The sequence below is a fragment of the Dioscorea cayenensis genome, chromosome 15 (assembly GCF_009730915.1).
Source record: "Dioscorea cayenensis subsp. rotundata cultivar TDr96_F1 chromosome 15, TDr96_F1_v2_PseudoChromosome.rev07_lg8_w22 25.fasta, whole genome shotgun sequence".
NCBI lineage: Eukaryota > Viridiplantae > Streptophyta > Magnoliopsida > Dioscoreales > Dioscoreaceae > Dioscorea > Dioscorea cayenensis.
In genome coordinates this window covers 4,995,459-5,015,338 of record NC_052485.1, presented here as the reverse complement: position 1 = coordinate 5,015,338, position 19,880 = coordinate 4,995,459, and the positions used below count along the sequence as shown (strand labels likewise).

General features: G+C 33.0%; 2 protein-coding genes across 3 annotated transcripts; both read right to left on the bottom strand.

Moving 5' to 3' along the window:
• Positions 1-1,579: 1,579 nt before the first annotated feature.
• Positions 1,580-5,337, bottom strand: LOC120277925 (E3 ubiquitin-protein ligase RHF2A-like). The gene is made up of 9 exons (XM_039284797.1): positions 5,181-5,337; positions 4,728-4,860; positions 4,562-4,608; positions 3,493-3,555; positions 3,303-3,408; positions 2,811-3,193; positions 2,610-2,708; positions 2,153-2,524; positions 1,580-1,766 (listed from the first exon to the last, which is right to left on the bottom strand). The coding sequence occupies exons 1-8, from the start codon at positions 5,240-5,242 to the stop codon at positions 2,218-2,220; spliced, it is 1,200 nt and encodes a 399-aa protein (XP_039140731.1). The 5' UTR covers positions 5,243-5,337; the 3' UTR covers positions 1,580-1,766; positions 2,153-2,217.
• A 1,045-nt stretch (positions 5,338-6,382) lies between these two features.
• On the bottom strand, positions 6,383-7,302 carry LOC120277910. Of its 2 annotated transcripts, none has more exons than XM_039284774.1 (2): positions 6,879-7,302; positions 6,383-6,666 (listed from the first exon to the last, which is right to left on the bottom strand). In XM_039284774.1, exons 1-2 carry the CDS (start codon positions 7,003-7,005, stop codon positions 6,491-6,493), a joined length of 303 nt encoding a protein of 100 aa, XP_039140708.1. In that variant the 5' UTR covers positions 7,006-7,302; the 3' UTR covers positions 6,383-6,490. The 2 variants fall into 2 exon arrangements, with proteins under 2 accessions (XP_039140708.1, XP_039140707.1); XM_039284773.1 differs by having other exon boundaries at positions 6,383-6,672; positions 6,879-7,295.
• Between the last annotated feature and the right edge of the window lie 12,578 nt (positions 7,303-19,880).

Genomic DNA, 19,880 nt, shown 5'->3' with positions numbered 1-19,880 from the left:
CATATATCCATAAAAAAAGGTGATTCTTTTTATGTTCTAATTCCCTTAAAGTTCTTATTCAAGATATTTTCTTTTTAAACATTATTTTTAAGCATTTATTTAAAAAAAGACCAATTGAATTTGAGTTTAATTTTAATTTTAATTTTTAATCCAATAATTTCTTGGGATCTAAATTAATCAAAATATAATGTATTATTGTACTAGTAGCTTAACTTAGTGCGCTTCCACTTAATAGTGTATGTTTGTGTGTAAAATAACCTAGTTTCAGCTTAAATAACTCGGTTTAGCTTAAGTAACCCTGAGTTTCAGTTTAAAATTGTATGTTTGTGTTAAACGCTACTCGATAACTTAAACATGAACCAATATTATTAAACATAAACAAATTTTTTTAAGCGAGAAAATACCTAAGTTACACAAAAAAACACATATATTTAAAGCGAAACATACTTTTTAATCTAAAGTTTTCTCCTAATTCATCTCCGTCTACCTCCTCCGCAACTACATTCTCCCTCTCCTTTGTCTCTTCAACGGAAACTTAGTATGATTCTCCAAGTTCTCACCTTCCTCACTCTTCTCCTTCTCCTCTTCCAATGCTACTAGCTCCTCAACCTCTCCAGCGATCTCCACGACCTCTTTCTCCTCAACCCCAACACCGAGCAGAGCTTGTCTACGGATCCAACTCTCCACCAGCGGAGTCCTCTAAAGGGTTCTCCGACTTCAAACCATTGATCTTTGTGTCTCATCGTTTATTCCGCCAAGAAAAATAAAACAACGAGGGCAAACACCCATAAATCCAAGAAACGATTGAGGTCCGCTCCGGCGATGGTGCACTTCCGTCGAACTCCCACGCTGTCGCCGGTGGATTTAGGTGTTTCCACGTGACTCCGATCTCCGGGATCGGATCTACCAACCCAACCCGAGATTTCACGATTCCAAATGGAGCGAGCAAACATGCCAAAAAGGACAACCAAGACTCGGTTAGAAGAAGACCTTTCTTACAAGTAGATAAAAAGCCGTATTAAAAAAAAAAAGTTGCGTTAGTAGATGAAGGTCATTGTTGTCAAAAAAATTCCCACCCAACTCCATTTAGTCACTTTAACGACTTGAAGGGTTTAAAAATAAGTGGAGAGAAAAAGAGAGTGTTTTTGGGGATACCAAAATTAGAGAGGGGAAAATGTATATAAACGAAACTTTCAAAGGGTATTTGGCAATTAACACAAAAAAAAAAATAGCCTTCTTTTTCCCTTTCCCAAACATTAATAAAAAAATGGCGCATTTACGAATTTTTTAGTTGTCATTTGACCGGATGAGTTTATAAGTAAAATAATAATCATTTGTGAAAATTAATAAAGCAAGAAAGCCTGTTAACGTTCATTTATTATAGAAATTATACAAGTGATGAACACTGAACTTAAAACAAATTTCTCAAGCCTAATCAAAACCAAACAACAAAATACAATTACATAAACCAAAAGATACAGGAAATGAAGTATATATAATTTATCAAAAAAATTGAAAAACAGTTTCTTTTCTTGTCAAATGAATGCAATGCTAGTTCTCATAGAATTCCCAAGAAGCGTAACATAGAAATGTTTTCATTCAAATTTTATTAATAGATTTCACAGACCAGCCCCCTTTCTCTCATTCAATCAGAGCATATTAAACACATATATACAAATTCCACAAGTCCGGAGGGGATTGACAAGAATTTACACACCATTTATTTCCAGATTGCATCTTCAGTCCAGATAAAAGCCTAACAGCACCTGAAAATATAATCATCAACCGTAAACATATATATATATATATATATATATATATATATATAACATGAAGTGAATTAGTTTTGTACTTGAAAATTATAATCACATGAAAGCTGTTTTTAACTGATGGTTTAGCTAATATAATGGTAACAAGAAGATAAGAGAAAGACAACAATGAAAGCTTATTGTTTGTATTTTGAGGAATTAAATTTTTAAAACTGTGAACTGAATTTCTCAGCTCACTGCATTCCAGAACTAAGAAAATTAATATGTTATAGATAATATTTCAGAGAAGAAAAGGAGAAAAAAATATATAGGAATGAAACAATAGTAAAACTAAAACAATATACATTTTATCGCATGTTTGACAGTAATAATAAAAGACATACCTCCTCCAAAAGTAAAGAACCTGATGTTTGATGGAGATGGCCTGAAAATGAAAGAGAACAACAGCTCAACTTGGACCTGGATTTGAGGTAAAACAAGCAGGAGCAGCACTACCATTTGTTGCAGGATTAGCAGAATTATCAGAAACTCTTTCATCACTGGAATATGTATGACCTTCAGTGCTTTGTGTGAGAGAGGGGCTTGTGGCTTGGATACCATTTCTTGTACCGAGGCACTCCATCATGCGAGAGACAGTAGCCACTTCAGTATTAACATCTCTCCTGGCATCAGAATGAAGATCTGCCGTAGAAGTGTTGCGTGAAAAAAATCTCTCTTTCCATCCACGAGTACTGTTTGCTATGCTCTCCTTGTATCTATACACATGAAAAAAACAGTGGAAGAGAAGATAAAGCAGCAGCTATTAGGCATTGGTGACAAGTCAATGGATTGGGAGTGTACCTCAATGAGACTGCATTAAAGCGAGATTTTAAGGTTTCTGAAAAAGACTGGAAATCCGATGGTCCTGCTCTATCTTGAGTGGAGTGAACGACAGAGCTCCTGGAATAACATAGTCACAAAACTCTAGGATGAACTCAAGTGACTACGACAGAAAAGCTTTGTCTGTGTGCAGTAACATTCAGTTCACAAATAGGAAAATACCGGCTATGAGACAGAACAGGTCGGGCAGTCGCAACAGAACTGGGTCCAGGTTGTATGGAGACAACTTGACTGGTCTGAGCTTGGGTTGTGCGTTGGGCCTGAGGAATTGATTCCTCTAACGTATTAGCAATGGAACCTGATGAGCCTGAGCCAGCAGAGACAGTAGTTGCAGTGGTTTCACCTTCTCCTCTCTCACCAGACGTAGCTGGAACGGAGCTTGAATTTGTTGAGAATACAACATATTGGGGCCTGCCCCTTGCCGCAGACCTTCCTCGCTGCCCATCTCTTCTTGCAATATGTTGTGCTCTACCCATTGCGGCAGCTGCAGCCAGGTGTTGGAATATACGTTCCTCAAGTTCAGCATCATTAGGACCAAGTGGTAGCTGCATCGATATTAGCATCTCAAAGAAATCAACAGAAGTTCATATAGTGATGACAAGGTAGATTGGGAAAGAAGTGTGCATGAAATGAATGAGTAGAGCTAGTACGCACATGTTGTAATTCAAAATCTCCAAGTGCTGGATGATAAAATGTAGTACTTCGTGATCGACTTGCCCTCAAATTTCTCTCCCTTTCCACACCTTCAAGTAATTCTTGGCTGTTACAACAAGAAAAGCATAAATAGAATTCTTGAAAAGGAGAGAAACAAGTTATACTTAGCAACGACATTAGTATTAAGTACCTGATGGGATCCTTCAAGCTAAGGGCTTGCCAACACATAGGGCATTGAGAACTTCTTTGACACCTAAAATCAACAAAAATTTATTATGATTCATACTCCACAATAGAATTACAAAAGGGCCAAAAAGTTCTAAAAAAAGAAGCAAAGATGCAAGAAAAATAGAGTAGATTAATTATGATGGGCATTCCACTTGGAATTGCAAAAGGGCCAAAGAGTTCTAAAAAAACAGAATCAAAGATGCAAGAGAAAAGAGTAGATTAATTATGATTGATATTCAACTTGGAATTACAAAAGGGCCAAAGAGTTCTAAAAGAAAAAATAAAGATGCAAGAAAAAAGAGTAGATTTATCATGACTGATATTCCACTTGAAATTACAAAAGGCCTTCTTAAAAAAAGGAATCAAAGATGCAAGAGAAAAGAGTATGCTTATGTACTGAAAGAGCAAATTACTGATTATAAATATAAACAAGGTTACGAAAATTTCTCCTTATAGTTGGTATGGGAATTTCTAAAGTAGAAGAGGTTAGCATGTGGTGATATGTATACAAAGCCAAAGCTTAGGGTCACACCCATTAATCAGAAATGCGTACAATTACAGCATCAAATTATTCACAAGATCAAACAGAGAAATGCAGTAGGAGAGCGTCTAAGAGACTATGTGAGTATTGTCAACTGCGATTTTCATAAGGGAAGGACACAAAAAGTGCCTCATATTTACCCTATGGCTCTGCTTTCATGGTTAAGGTTTCTTCATCTATCGCAACTCATGGAAACAGAGGGTCAAGGGGATGCAATGTAACAACAATAACAGTAGACAATGTTATTCAGTTAAACAGAGAATGGCTGATTATACCTTTTCTTCATGGATAAAAAACCTAGAAGTAAACCAGCAGCAAGCACACAAGTAAAGGATATCCTCTACCTTCTTGTACATTCATACCGAGGGGCACCAAAAATAATAATAATAAACAAGCAAAAAGAAATAAAAAATAAATAACATCATTACATATTCCTGAACACAAGTAAAGAAACCAAGAAAGGGGCGATGGCAATAGCTGAAAGATATACCATTCAAGGATGCACTGGAGATGGAACTCATGTTTGCAATTTGTAACCTGAATAAAAGCAACAAGGTAAATTCATAAAAACAATGGCGCATAACTATATAAGTATAATAGACAGAACAAAATACACAAAAACAAAAGGGAATTGTAATCCATTCAAGACAACATACAGTAGAAGGATCACTGTCACAAAAATCCTCGAGACATATACTGCAAGCATCACCACATGCATCTTGGAGGCCACCTTCCACAAATGCCGCAGCTGATGAAAGTATCTTCTCCTCCATCTTAGTCTCCTCCATCCTACCAATGAATTCAAGATGCTAAGAAAAATAAACACAGAAATCCATACAGCATATGGTGTGTTCAATATTCTGGTCAATTACTTTATAAAAAACAAAACTTTATTCTACAGAAAATTCAACAAAACGAGACAATAGTCCAAAAAAGCAGCGCCTTTACCCGATTACATCACAAAACCAGTCAAAGATTCCAACTTTCTCAAAAAATTCGCTATGATTACAACGATTTCCGATACAAACAATAAAATTCACACGAAAAAACATGAAATGAAAGCAAAAAAAATCGATTAAACGATGATTAAAACAAAGTAAAGACAATACCTCAGTGAAATTGGTGTCGATTGGGGCTGAGGGATCGAGGGCTCAGTCATATTTCCCGACATTGATCACGAATTCCATCGCCAAACGATTGGAATCCATGATCAACAACGAGAGACAGAGAGAAAAGACGAACAAGAATCAAAGAAGATGAGCCCCCTTTTCTGTCGCTATCTCTCAACGGTGAAAAAGCAAAGAATTCAGGGTTATTTCCTCTCGGAATATTATAAGCTAAACGATAACACCTACGTGGCTTCCTACTGTATGTAAACTGCTGACAATGCGGGACCCATATATACAAAATAAGAGCACGACACGTAACCGTATTTAGGTTCCGCAGGAATATCATACCTTCTCCATGATTTTTAAAAACCAAATACCCGCTTTATGAGGGTGTAATCATAACCGTTAGATCAAAACCAGGTGGTTCCCATCCGTTGATCTGAAACGTAAATCTCTCTCAACTGTTTCATTTGAATTCATTAGTTGAATAACTCCGGGTTCAATGCCACATTGGAATTTTACTAATTACCCCCTAAAAAAATTACAAATATTATTTATGGTTGATAAATTATAATTTAAAATATTAATAATAATAAAATAAAACTTTTTATAATTCTCGGATTCTATTGTTCACTACTTTGATTGATTAGATGTTTAGTGTTTTTCAAAAACAATAATATACCACAAATGACATCAAGTACCTTTGGTTTGTATTGACACTTGCCAAGTTGATAAGCATAAGCCAATCCATCAACCTTTAAAAACAGTAATAATAATAATAATAATAATATAAGATCTTTGTATTTATGTTATCCTATAAAATAATTATCAACATGTGGTCTCTAAAATTTTCTACCATTTATGTTTTTCTAATTTTTAAGAAAAATTGGAAAATATTAACTTATTTCAAAATAAAACATGGGGATTCACTTATTTTGGGTTCTAACTTGTAAAGAATTAATTAATTAATTAATTGAAAAGTTAAATAGTAGGATTCACCTTCTAATTTTATCCATTTTTTCTATTTTTTTAGATTCAAAATTAAAATCCACATTATTGGAAATGATACACATCTACAACAAAATTATATGGATTTTGGTATAATGAGAGTTTTCAATCTTATATGTTAAAAATACATAAACATAAAAATAAATAAATAAATAAGTAACAAAATTAAGATACATATATATATATATACACAAATAACATTATAAACAATTTCGTCACAATTCATTTTACACAAACTTCATATAATTTTTATTCACATCAATGTATATATATATATATATATATATATATGTACACATGATCTAATTGGTGGTGGTGCATTGCATCTCCGGCGACCGTCTTCGTCTCCGGCGATACTCTTCATTGTTCGAAGACGGCTCCACCACATCGGCAGCAAACCTCACCTTCTTTTTACCCACCGTCATCATCGTCGTCATCATCCTCGTCGGTGGTGGTGGTAGAGTTCTACACCCCACACCTAATTCTTTAAAATAAATCAATAATTAATTAAATAAGACCAAGTCATACTTTTTTATTATTTTTTAAGTAGGAAACTAAGTACAAATTGTGATTAAATAAAAAATTACATGATGATTCCAACAACAACAACCAAAAGGAGAATTAAATTTAAAATTCATCAAAGAAAAAGTACAAGAAAAAGAAAAAGAAAAAGAAAAAGAAAGAACATACCAAGTTCTACATGAAGCTTCTTCATCAAATCAGAAACAAGACGTTTGTGAAACTGAACAGCAACAAGAGCCACACTACTAGACACTGCAATCACTGCCACTAATCCCATGCAACTAGAACTCTCCATCTCTTTCTCTCTATATATCTTTGTGTATATATATATATATCTACAGAAAATAATGATATATAAAGCTCTCCATATATATAAACATATAAAACTGATCACCTTGTGGTTATAAGGAAGGAAGAAGGAGATGAATGAACAAAAGGGAGGAGTAATTGCATGCAATAAAAGGAAGCCATGAATGGGTGGCTAGAGATGCATGCAATAAATATAAAGATATGGAAATAATAATTAAGAGGAAAAGAAGGAAGGGAATTAATGAAGAAGAAGAAGAAGAAGAAGAAGGAGAGAGAGAGAGAGAGAGAAAAAAAGAAATAAGGATAGAAGGAAAGGAAAGGAAAGGAAAGGAAAGGGGAGAGAAGAAGTTGAAAGGTTTGGTTGTTGTTGTTGTTGTTGATGATGATGTTGGTGTTGGTGTTGGTGTTGGCTGACTTGAGAAAATGAAAAGGGTGGGTGTATAGAAACAATGGCCAAGCTTTAATATTGTAACTAGTTTATTTAATGACCCATCTTGACTTAGTCAAGCAGACTATTTCTAGAACGTGGAGCTTTTATTCCTTTGTTTCCACCACCTTTCTCTCCACCTTCCCTTCTTTAAATTGGATTATATTTCAATCCATCCGCACACAGATAAATATTGTGAATAGTAAATTATCTATTTTGTTAAAAAAAATATATTATATGTGATTAGAGTTAAATGAGTTTAAAGATTAGCATATGTTGATATGATTTGTATAGTTTTTGTGTTTAGTTTGAGAAGTTTGCAATTGAAGCCTATTTTTGGGTAATAGAAAATTTTATTTTAATAAAAAGAGATTTTGGTATATTTAATAAAATAAATTTGATGGTTTTCAATAATTTGGAATTTTTGTTTTTCTTTGAAAATTTTAAATTTTTTTCTTTTTTTATGTACATCCAGAAACCACCGTAAAATTGAATGTGTTTAGGTAAAAATATTGTATGAATGTATATTTTGAAAGTTATTTTTGCTTACATAATATTAATGAAAATAATAGAAACAATAAAGTTAAAATCATTAATGAATTAATGCAATATAATAATGTAAAAAAAAATTAACAAATATTTATGTGAAAACTTCAAAATTAAGTAACAAGTAACAATCGTAGTAACTCAAAATATAAAACACTAATATTTAATTTAATCTAACAATTCAAGTCACATAAAAAAAATGAATGACATATCTAATAATTTGGTGCAATACATCATAGCAAATAAAGAAAATATTGCATATTTCAGTTATTTTTTTATAAGGAGCAAGTGTAGCATGGTGTAATATATATCTTTTTTTTAAAAAAAATGGATAAATCACTACAATTAAAAGCAAAAGAACAAACAAGATAGTCTACTAGATGTGGTACAAAGGTCCATGAAAGCTACAAACAACAACAAAAGAAACCAACAATAAAGGTTGCCATCCAACCCAGGGGCGCCAACAAGACACAAGCTAGCCTGCGATCTGGTCGCTCGCCTCCTCGGCATGCCTCTCACCACTAATCTCCTCCCACGAGCTAGCTTGCGATCTGGTCGCTCGCCTCTTCCCACTAATCTCCTCCCACGAGCTAGCCTGTGATCTGGTCGCCCGCCTCTTCGGCATGCCTCTCACCACTAATCTCCTTTGAACGCTAGCCCAGAAACTCCAAACTGCATCTGATGGTATGGATGGAGTCTTCTAACTTCTCTCCATAGCTCTCAGCAACTGCTGCAAGCCAAGATAGGATCATATGGTCACATTTTAGAATAATAGCACAAGCAGGCACAACAATAGCATTGAAGATTCTATCATTTCTAGCAAACCATATATTCCAGACAAGAGCTTTCACAATCCACTCTCCCATCCCCCTAAACGTTGGCCCTAAGAAGAAATTTCCAAGTACCCCAGATTTGACTCATGGACTGGGATGGTTCAAGTAAATGGAACAATCTCACAAAGTACTTCCAGAGACATGTTTAGCAAAAGAACAGTGAAGAAAGAGGTGGTCCATAGATTCGACCCCTTCATGACACATCACACAAGTCTCTATCGGGAGCTTGTTGCATCTACGCTTCTCCGATTTTTCGAGAGAGAATTTTATTCTTCCATGCCAGCCAGTTGAAGAAGTTAATCTTCTACAGGGCAATTTCTGGGCCAGAACCATCTAGAGATCGGACAACGCGTGCCCCCGTCATTGAGAAAAGTTATAAAAAAACTTAGTCTAAAAGAACTCATTTGCCATGAGAGTCTATCATTTCATGTCTCTCGTACCGTCTCAGAAAATTCAGAAAAAGGGAGCTCACCAAGCATAGAAGCCGAGGCCCTAAGTGTGCCAGAATGATTCTGACTAACACTAAAAGCATCCGGCCACAAAAACATAGGGACCCGACCATTGAGCCATTTATCTTGCCACAAAACATAGGGGTAATATATATCATTTCTTAATTTAGTTATCGTACTAACATTAACACTTTATTTATTTACAACTTATAAGCTCGAAATCTTAAATAAATTGTTATATATATATATATAGTAAATATAATATGTGTTGTCTAACGCTGCTGACACTGTCATCATTTTTTTATAAAAAAATCAATAATATGTGATATTACCAAACTAACAAATTAAAACTATTTCATATGATGCATTGAAAGTTTTATAAAAAAATAACCATATATCGTGTGAACATTGCCGCGCCAAAGTTGAACTTTTTTTTTCTTGAAAATAAAATGTGAGGACTATATAAAAGTCCTTATTGTTGAATAGTATAAGGACATATTACATCATGTAATTAATAACATATATGTCAACATAATAAATATAACGGGTCTTTGGTTGTAAGGCATGGATTGAAAATCATTATATGATGATTTCAATGCCTTATTTGGATGACCATGCATGTGAGTGGGAAAAGAATGAGTGAGGAATGAGTGAGGAGTAAGAGGTGAATGTCAATCCTCCCAAAAATGGGAGGATGGCTCATTTCTCTCAAACTCCTTGAGATGAAATACCACATTTGCCCCTCTTATTTAATAAAATAAAATAATAATATAATTTAATAATAATTAAATATATAATAATTCTAATAATAAATAATGATTGAAAGTGAAATAATAATATCCAATATATAAAATAATAATTTAATTTAAATAATAATTAATTAGATTATTTGAATAATAAATAATAATTATTGTGAAATAATAGTAACTACAAATTAAATATAATAATTTATTTTCAAATAATAATTAAATAAATAAATTTAACAATAAATAATAATTAATGTAAAAAAATAATAACTAATAATTAAAAATAATAACCTAGTTTAAATAAGTACTATCTTTTGAAGGAAATGTCAACATTATGAGCTTCAAGATATTATTGAATATAAAACATTAGTTTTTTTAGTTATTTGAGTAAGATTAGTGTACGTTGATATGATTTGTATATTTTTGTCTTTAGTTTGAAAAGCTTTGCAATTGAAGTCTATTTTTTGGGCAATAAAAAATTATCTTTATATAAAAAAAATTGGTATTATTAAATAAAAATATATTTGCGTTGTTTTCCGTTAGAAACATTTATTTAATAAAAATTAAAAAGACTAGGATTTTTTTTATTAAAGTGAATAAATCACAAATTTTATTGAGAAAAGAAAACAAGCATGAACGGAAAGTACAGGCAACAACTGCATGAAAAGAAACAAAAACAACCAGATTAGAAGGATATCACCAAGTAGTAATAGGCATCTAACTGAACAACAAAACTAAGAAAAAAAGAAGAAACAGAACACAAAAAATAAGCAAACAGCGGAGAAGACGAAGTTCTCCAGAAGAAAGCAAAGGTCTTCGAATGCTGATAAAAGATCAGGGGGTGAATTACTCCCGAGACGGCGAATCCACAGTGTTAATGTGCTCAGTAGAACGAGTACCAAGGAAGACGAGAGCACGCTTGAGTTTCTGGGAAGAATCCAAAGGAAGGTTATGAAGCTGAGGATCCCTAGCTGCAGAAAACCATGCAAGAATCATATGAATGATTTTAGCAATAATAATGAATAAAGGCAGGAAAGTGGAATTGAAGATTCGATTATTTCTCTCAAGTCAAATATTCCAACAAATTGCTCTGGAAATCAGGTCCCATAAAGTCCGCAGTCTACTATCTAAGGTCGGAATCCAAGATGTCCAAACCTCAAAAATAGATCACGGGTGTGAATGTAACTTTAGAACATGCTCAAGTAAAACCCAGACTCGATTAGTGAAATCACACTTAAGGAGGAGATGATCGGTACTTTCTGAGTCCTTAAGGCAAAGCACAAAGGTATCAAACGCCTGCTGCAAATTGCATCTCTTTTTTGCTAAGTTGGAAAGCGTAAGGATTTTATCATCATTTGCTAACCAACAGAAAAGGAAAATTTTACTTGGGCAATCCACTTTCCAGAACTGAGGGTAGAGATCGCTGCGATACCCTCCATCAATAAGGTATTTATAGAAAGAGTGAACAGAGAAAATTCTGTTACTCTCTAGATTCCAAATTCCCACGTCTTCCTGATTGTTGAAATCAATCAGGAATGGAGGATAGAAAGGGAAGACTTTCCAAGTGGGGCGTTGTGCGGAAGAAAAAAAGCAAGTGAGGATAGGTCTTGAACGAAATGACTAATCATGACCCCAAAAAGTTACACTCATTGAAGAGTTCAGGCCAAATGTCCTTCGGAGCTCGCCCAGCTAACTAATTGTCAAGCCAAAACAGAGTGGAATTGCCATTATAGACATTCTTAGAAATGCAAGATCTGAAGGGAGGCAAAATCAAAGAAATTCCTACCCAGAAGAAGGATTTATTTGTTGGTGGTGAGTGGTGCAAAAGTCCGGTGGGCCCATTGTTGTGGTAGTTATAATGAATAATTTGGGACCAACAACCTTTTTGACCTGAAAAAATTTCCACCACCAGTTACCCAAGAGAGCTTTATTGAAATCTTGGAAATTTAGAATCCCCCAACCTCCCATGTCACGTGGTCTACAAATCCTTTTCTAAGCAACTAGGCGGAAACCCTTCACCCCTAGTTTGGGTCCTTTCCAAAGGAAGTCTCTTCGAATCATATCAATTTCTTTGATTACCCATGAAGGTAAATTGAACATTGACATCCAGTAAGTCAGAATAGAGGTTAAAATAGAGTTTACGAGGGTGAGACGACCCCCAAGTAAAAGATAATTAGCTTTCAAGGAAGTGAGCTTGGGACCGAACCATAAGGGTCAATTTCGTCCAGTCTTGTCGTCTAGGTCGCCTTCCTAAAAGTGAAACTCCAAGGTATGTAAGAGGGAGTCAATCCCTCTTACAATTTAGAATTGCAGCAGAGGCCTCATTAGGTTGATAACCATAATTTGTAGAATACAAGCAACTCTTAGAGAAATTGATGGTAAAACCAGAGGCGCCTTCAAACAAATATAGAATCAATTTGATGATGTGAAGGTCTTCTTGGCCTTCCGCAGAAAAGATGATGAGATCATCTGCATATTGGAGATGGCAAGTACTATCCAAGGGTTCCAGGGGGACACTTAGAAGGACTTTCGTCTTGAGCGCATGCCAAAACATGGCACTCAGTGTGTTAGCTGCTAAGGCAAAGGGCATAAGGGAGAGAGGGTCCCTTTGTCTGAGCCCTCCCATACAATGAATGTGACCATGTTATTCTCCATTGATAAAAACTCTAGCCTTGGTGGAACTGAGGATGTTATGGACCTAGGATAGCCAACGGGGTCCAAAACCTCTAGCAGCTAAAATGTCTAGGAGGAAATTCCAGCCTAAAGAATCAAAAGCTTTCGCAAAATCAACTTTGAAAACATATCCAAGGAGTTTCCTTTTTGGCAGGTTGAAAATCAGTTCTTGAGCAGCAAAAATGTTGTCTGCAATGCATCTGCCTTTAATGAATACAGACAGGGAATCATTAATCAAGGAATTAATGACCCGACTTAGTCTATTGGCAAGAAGCTTTGAGATAATTTTACAGGAAGAGTTTATAAGACTAATGGGGCGGTAATCATTAATGCCAACTGGGGAGGAGGACTTGGCAATGAGGGCTAAATTCACCCAATTTAACCTTTCAAGATTGGCCTTGCCCACAAAAAAAGTCGTTACAGAGGGAAATGCAAGTGTTCTTGACCAGGTTCAAGTGTTTTTAAAAAGAAAAGCATGGGAAAACCATCAAGTCCTGGCGCCTTATCTGCACCTAAATCAAACAAAGCCTGTTTAATTTCCTCAGCAGAAAAGGGTTGTTCAAGGTAAGTAAGATCGACATATTCTCTGTGTTCAAATAGGTGTTGCCAATCCAGGAGGAAATGAAACAGTCTAGGTTTTCTAAGAAAATTACCAAAATGATCAGAGAAGATTCTACCTAGATTTGAGTTCCCTTCAACCCAACTCCCATTATGGCAAATGCTCGGAATAAAGTTTTTATTACGCCTACCATTGGGTATCAAATGGAAATACTTTGTGTTGGCATCTCCCTCCTTAAGTCAAGTGATCCTTGAGCGTTGCTTCCAAAATAGTTCTTCTTGTCTCAACATGGATGAGAGCTCCAATCTAACCTGGGAATTACACTGGGATTCCTCATTAGAAAGGGCTCTACTTTCACTAATGAAATAATGGGAGTGTAACTCTAGAAGAAGGTTTTTATGAATCCTAAGAGAACCAAAGGATTCAGAGGCCCATCTACGAAGCTTGTGTTTCAAAAAAATTAATCTTTTAGCAAGGATGAAAGCTCTGCAACCCTCAGGGTTATTCTCGGACCACCACTCTTGAATAAGTGAATCTAGGTTCTCATCAGAGTACCACGATTTCTCAAAGTGAAAAGCCCTAGAACGCCGAAAGTGTGGGCCAAATTCAAGATAGATCGGGGCATGATCTGATCCAAATCTGGGTAGAGCAAATTGGCAAGTTCTTGGAAATAAGGAAGACCAATTTTGGGAAAGAAGAAAACAATCAAGACGAACCCAGATAGGGATTGCTTGGCCATTTGTCCAGGTGAAACCTTGCCCATGTAGGGGGGATCAACCAGGCAAAGGTCATCTACGAGATTTTGTACAGCAGCTAAGTCTCCTAGGTTTGGAATGCCTTTGTTTTTGTCATTTAAGGAAAAGACTGCATTAAATCTCCACAGATAACCCTGGGAGAAGAGCGCAAATTTCGCATAAAACGTAATTCATTCCAAAAGTTAATTTTGAGGGACCTAGCAATAGGTCCATAGACTGTTGTGCAGAGCCAGACTGAGTTATCTAATCTTTTTGTGAATATATTTTCTTTTATGTACATCCAAACTGAAACCACCATGATATTAAATGTGTTTAGGTAAAAATATCACATGAGCCTATATTTTGAGAGTTACTTTTGCCCACATAATATTGTTGGAGAATAATAGAAGAAATAAACTCAAAATCATAAATGAATTGAACGCAATATTATAATATAAAAAAAGATATTTTTGTGAAAACTTCAAAATTAAGTGACAAATCAAAGGTGAAGAAGTTCTTGTATCTAGGAAATATAGGAGCTTAATCCTTTAAATGTATTCAAGTATTATTGAAAATTTTTAATATGTGATATTAATAAGCCAACACATTAATAAAATATTTGATATGGTATTAACCATATATCATCTGAACATTATCACATCAAAGTTGTTTGTTTGTTCTTGAAAATAAAATGTGAACACATGAAACTGTTGTTATTGTTGAATAGTATGAGGACATATTACATCATATAATTAATATCATATATATCAACATAATAAATGTAATTACCATCTTTTAAATGAAATTTCAACATGATGGGATTCAAGATATTATAAAACATGAATTCATTTTCCATTTATTTTTCAAGTTATGATATGAGAGCACAAAGTAATATCAATTTTGAATTAAAATGTACTCTATATATACTGATATCAATCATGTTGTGAAAAACCACACAAAGCTTATCTCTATCTTGTTTGGATGCTTGTTTTTCAATTTTTATTTGCAATAACTTTTAATGCTGAAAAATTGAAAACAACAAATGAATCACTTAATTAAAATTTATTTAAAAACTGAATTGAAATAATATTCTTACCTATCCTTTGGAGTCCATTTTAAGTTTTTAATTTCTATCAGTTAAACTATCTAATGTCTAAATGTAACGAAAACATCTCTCTGTTTTTATTTTACATGATAATTATTTGATTTAAAAACATACATATTTACTTTTTCTTTCCTGCTTATTTCCTTGGCTTTCCATTCTCAGACGAACTCTTTTGATGAGCTTTAGTTTAGGGACTGTAAAAGTAAACTCAATTATAAATATAAATAAATTTTAATTAAATATTTAGGAATATAAGAATTTAACTAAACATCAAATAAAAATGATTTTTTTTTTTTATTCTTGAAGAGATGCATACTTGTATGAATCTTCATCTGTGATACTCCGAAAGAATATTTTTATTGGAGTACATGCACGACTCTTTTTTGCTAAGCATAGGCTTACATAGAACACATCTTATAGTCCGATTGAGCTTGAGCTCAGCAACGAATTTAAATTGAGCGCATGTTATTTTATTAGCTAACTTGTTTTAGTATTTTTCAACGATGGTAAACAACACAAAAAAAAATTGAAAAGAAATTTTAAAAATTAATAAATATATGTTGGAAATTTTGATTTAATGTTGGAGCAGAAACAGGAACGGGATGACAGAGGACTGAGGCGTGCAAGAGCACTGTCCTTAAGAACAATTTCGCCTCCTTTTTTGCAGTGCGACAGGAACACAGATGGCGTTGTTCTCCAGGATTCAACAGTCAATTTCTTTGTTCGCACACCAGAACAGAGAACATACGAGCGCTCAGATTTCCGGGTGAAAGGAAAGAAGAAGGAAAGGAAAAAGTTACATCTATGAATCTGGGATGAATCAGGGTTTTTAATTGCAGCGAAAAGGTGGCAAAGAGGCACAGCAACGGCCGGTTCTCGAAGGGAGAAGAGACGCGGCCGGAACCGTGAAGCTGTTCTTTAAAAAGGCGCAAAAAATTAAAATTTTAAACATAAGATAAAGGGCAAAAAGATAAAAACCTATGGCGTGACTGCACCCAATAAATCTGGTGCATTCGTGTCCGCACCATGCGCCTACGTGAGTTCAGAACTTCTAAGCTAATTTCCGAATCCAAACCCTAAAATTTGCACCCCTTGCTACGTAGCAGAGAAAGCATAACCACTAAAAGTAAGGTTAAAGGATAATGAATAGTACTTATATATAAAAGTGGATGAATTCGTCAGGTAGGAAATGTAGTACTAAACCTTTAGTAGGAATGTTTTGAAACAATATGGGCCTAAAGAATATGGACCCTCTAACAATATACATACAATGTGGAGATGATTTTAACGGGAACCTCCAAAGAAATGTTTTTAAAAACTAAAAACTAAAAAAGAAGTAGATAAGTAGAAAGATTTTATTGGTCTTATCAAAAGGCCTTTGAGTCATTCTTAAGCAATCAAAAAATGCATCATATTACATGGTTTATAAATTATATACTGTTTTAAAGCACGTTTGATGTTTAAAATTGAAAAAAAGACATAGAGATAATTATAATTAATAGCTAATTGATTGTTGGAAGATGATGTATTTGTATTGCTCACAATCATTCAATTCCTAGATATGAGTCATGTCCAAATTATGTTCTCAATCAAATCAAATTATGTGTTTCCTTCTTCACTTACATAAACAACTAAAAATTAAAAAATAAAAAAAGAAAAGAAAGAAAAATCAGTGTTAAATCAAGGCATATTAATGAATATAATAAAAAAATATTAAACATGGTTTCCTTTGCGTGGTTTTAAGACAAATATCTTTTATCTTGATTAGACCTTTTGATGTGGGACTTGTGAACTACCCTTTGCCGAACACATTTTGAGTCTTAAATCAAGATATATTAGTGTATTTTTTTAATATTATATACTAAGTTTGTTTAGAAAACTTTTTTTAATTATTTTTATAAAAATGTATATTTTTTAAAAAAAATTGATAAAATATTTTTGTTACAATTATTTTGAATACACTTGTTGCAAAATACTGAATCAATAGGTTTTTTTAAAAAATTATTTTTAAAAATAAGATTGTGAATATGTTCTTCAAAAATTTTCGTTTTAATTGAAAAAATTAGAAAACGACAAAAAAACATGACAGACATGCTTTGAGGCTTGTTTTGCATATCAATTCTTAAGAATCCTAACATTGTTTGTTTGTTTGTTTATTAATTTTGATTGCTAATAATTTATTTTAAGTAGAATGACCTATCATAAAATATAACAATCTAATTTAATATAATATAAATATACCAAGAGGTACTTTGATATATTGTATTTTTTTCCCCTTAAAATTTTTATCTCATATCTATCTCAATTTAGTTCTACACTAGAAACCATTAGTCCAATAATAATGGTGACATTGTGTATAAGTGGTCCCAACTCCTACATGTATATAGGCTCTGCTTCCACTTACTCCGCTGAGACTTGTGTATGTTCATGTCTTTCTTAGCCGTCTAATCACTCGTCTAAATAAATAAATAATAACTCACCACAAAATATACAAAAGGTGAATGTTTGAAATTTTGATTTGTAATATTTATTAGTGTTCGCGCACTGTACACTAAGCTCAGTATTGTTTATTAGTAATATTTATTAGTTGTGGTGTGGGTCTTTTATATGAGGAACAGTATTTCTTTTTCCTCTAAACATAGTAAGAGAGATTTTGTTCTAAAGAATTGTTGAACCACCATAACTGATGCACTAGATCCTACTACAGGCGCAGTCTCCTCCAAGGGGAATGGAGATGTGGACGTTGGGGATTCCATTCAACTTACTCCGGGGTTCATCCGGGGTGAAGTAACGGTTAAGGCGGAAGCTTTGCTCAAGAGAGTCTTTAAAGTAACATTTGATAAGAGAGAAGGATGGATAGAGAGAGATGTATAAACAAAGAAGGACTTCTTTATTGCATTTAGATTTGGATGGTGGATACAAGGGAAGGGATGAGACCTTAGGGATTTGTGGGTGTTGAGTCTCTAAGTATATCTTCTCCTTACAACACAAGGGGACCTTATATAGGCTTCAAGTCCTAACTATTTGTTACAAGACATATAACAAACTCAACTATAGCTAACAAGACATATACCAAACTCAACTATAGCTAACAAGACACTTACCTAATTGTCATGTAGTAAACATGACACTTACCAAACCCACTTATTACAAGCATGATCTTCAACAGTAAAACTACTGTTGCTATAGTTACAAACCTATTTTACACACTAAAAAAAAAAATACCGACTCCTTTACATATTCCTCCTGTTTGATTTTTAATAAAATTCATGCCTAATAAAAATTTTATAGAATTTTCATTTGCTATTGGTTTAATTCAAGTATATGGTAAATTATATTTTTGATTATTTAATATGATTGAACAATCTATTAATTTTTCATTTAAAATTAATTGATTTCCAAAGGCATCATTTACTAATGCTTTTTGTGTTGTTGTTTTTTTATATTTTGATGGAACAATATCTTCTGTTATATAAGTTTTACTTGCTTCTGTGTCAATTATTCCTTTTTCTAAAATTTTAAATCCATCTTTAAATTCTAAGATAAAATCAATATTAAGTAAATTGTTATCTTTGTAATAAATGGTCATTGCACTTTCTGTTTCTATTAAATTTTTATCTTTTTCTATATCTATCTATCATTTTAAAAATATTTATTGACTTTGTAAAATAAATAAATAAATCTACACTGTTTTTACCACTTTATGTAATAAAACACCAACATGTAGAAAAATACTAAACATTATATTCAATCCATCTCGTCATTATAATTACAACTTGCAATGAAATATTAAATGCAAAAAAATATAAAAATATTAATAAAGATTTTAAATTAGTATAGACTCGGTCTAAAGTAGACTAGGCATATATTTAAATCAAGATTCTGCCAATTATATAGTAGAGACAATTAATTAATATCATTTAAATAATAAACTAATATCAGAAATCAGGTTTCCAAGATGAGGTAATAAAATAAACTTCAACTACAAGCAACCAATTATTATTATTATTACTATTACTATTAATAAAAGGGATATATATGGTTCGTCCTTGTGACAATTTTAACATTTCAAATATATTTTTAAAAACTTATTATTTAATTATTATTATTATTATTATTATTATTATTTTTATGTAATTTCACTTATCACTAATATATCATTAAAGAAATAAATAAGTACGGAATTGTATCAATTACAGTTGTTTAATGATCATTTAGAGATTTACTATATGAGACAAATAATACATAGGGGCTCAAGATAATACATGAGAAACTATAACCCAATAATAATAAATCTCACATGCTATGCAACCTTGAAAGGGTACATGGAACCGACATTGACAATATATCTGTATATGAATATTTTTTACAGTAGCTAGACCCAATAAATAATGAATGAATGGTAATACTCTATAGTATTATGGATGCAAAATTTCAACTTATAAGATTGTCCACTCACGGTTGAGGTGAGAATGCACTGAAGCATCTAGTGGTTCTTGAGAGAGTTAATTAAATGCATAACAAATTGACTTATATATATAGGCAAAATATCCTCTATAAAAATCTATAGACGTTCAATTGTCAACCATTAAACAGTATTGCTGAACAGTATTGTTCATCAATATCGTGGGGATGATCCAACTACGATAATGATGTCCCATAAATTTTTTTATCTGGATCTCCATAATAAATAGTCCCATATATATATATATATATATATATATATATATATATATATATATATATATATATATATATATATATATATATATATATATATATATATATA

What these genes read in the sequence shown, in the direction of transcription:
- LOC120277925 (XM_039284797.1), bottom strand. Translation starts at nt 5,242, where the DNA reads ATGTCGGGAAATATGACTGAGCCCTCGATCCCTCAGCCCCAATCGACA. An exon ending in AGCTTGAAGGATCCCATCAG is followed by an intron (nt 3,409 to 3,492) that starts GTACTTAATACT and finishes TTGTTGTAACAG; the next exon opens with CCAAGAATTACTTGAAGGTG. An exon ending in GAGATTTTGAATTACAACAT is followed by an intron (nt 3,194 to 3,302) that starts GTGCGTACTAGC and finishes ATATCGATGCAG; the next exon opens with CTACCACTTGGTCCTAATGA.
- LOC120277910 (XM_039284773.1), bottom strand. Translation starts at nt 7,005, where the DNA reads ATGGAGAGTTCTAGTTGCATGGGATTAGTGGCAGTGATTGCAGTGTCT. An exon ending in GAAGCTTCATGTAGAACTTG is followed by an intron (nt 6,673 to 6,878) that starts GTATGTTCTTTC and finishes TTTATTTTAAAG; the next exon opens with AATTAGGTGTGGGGTGTAGA.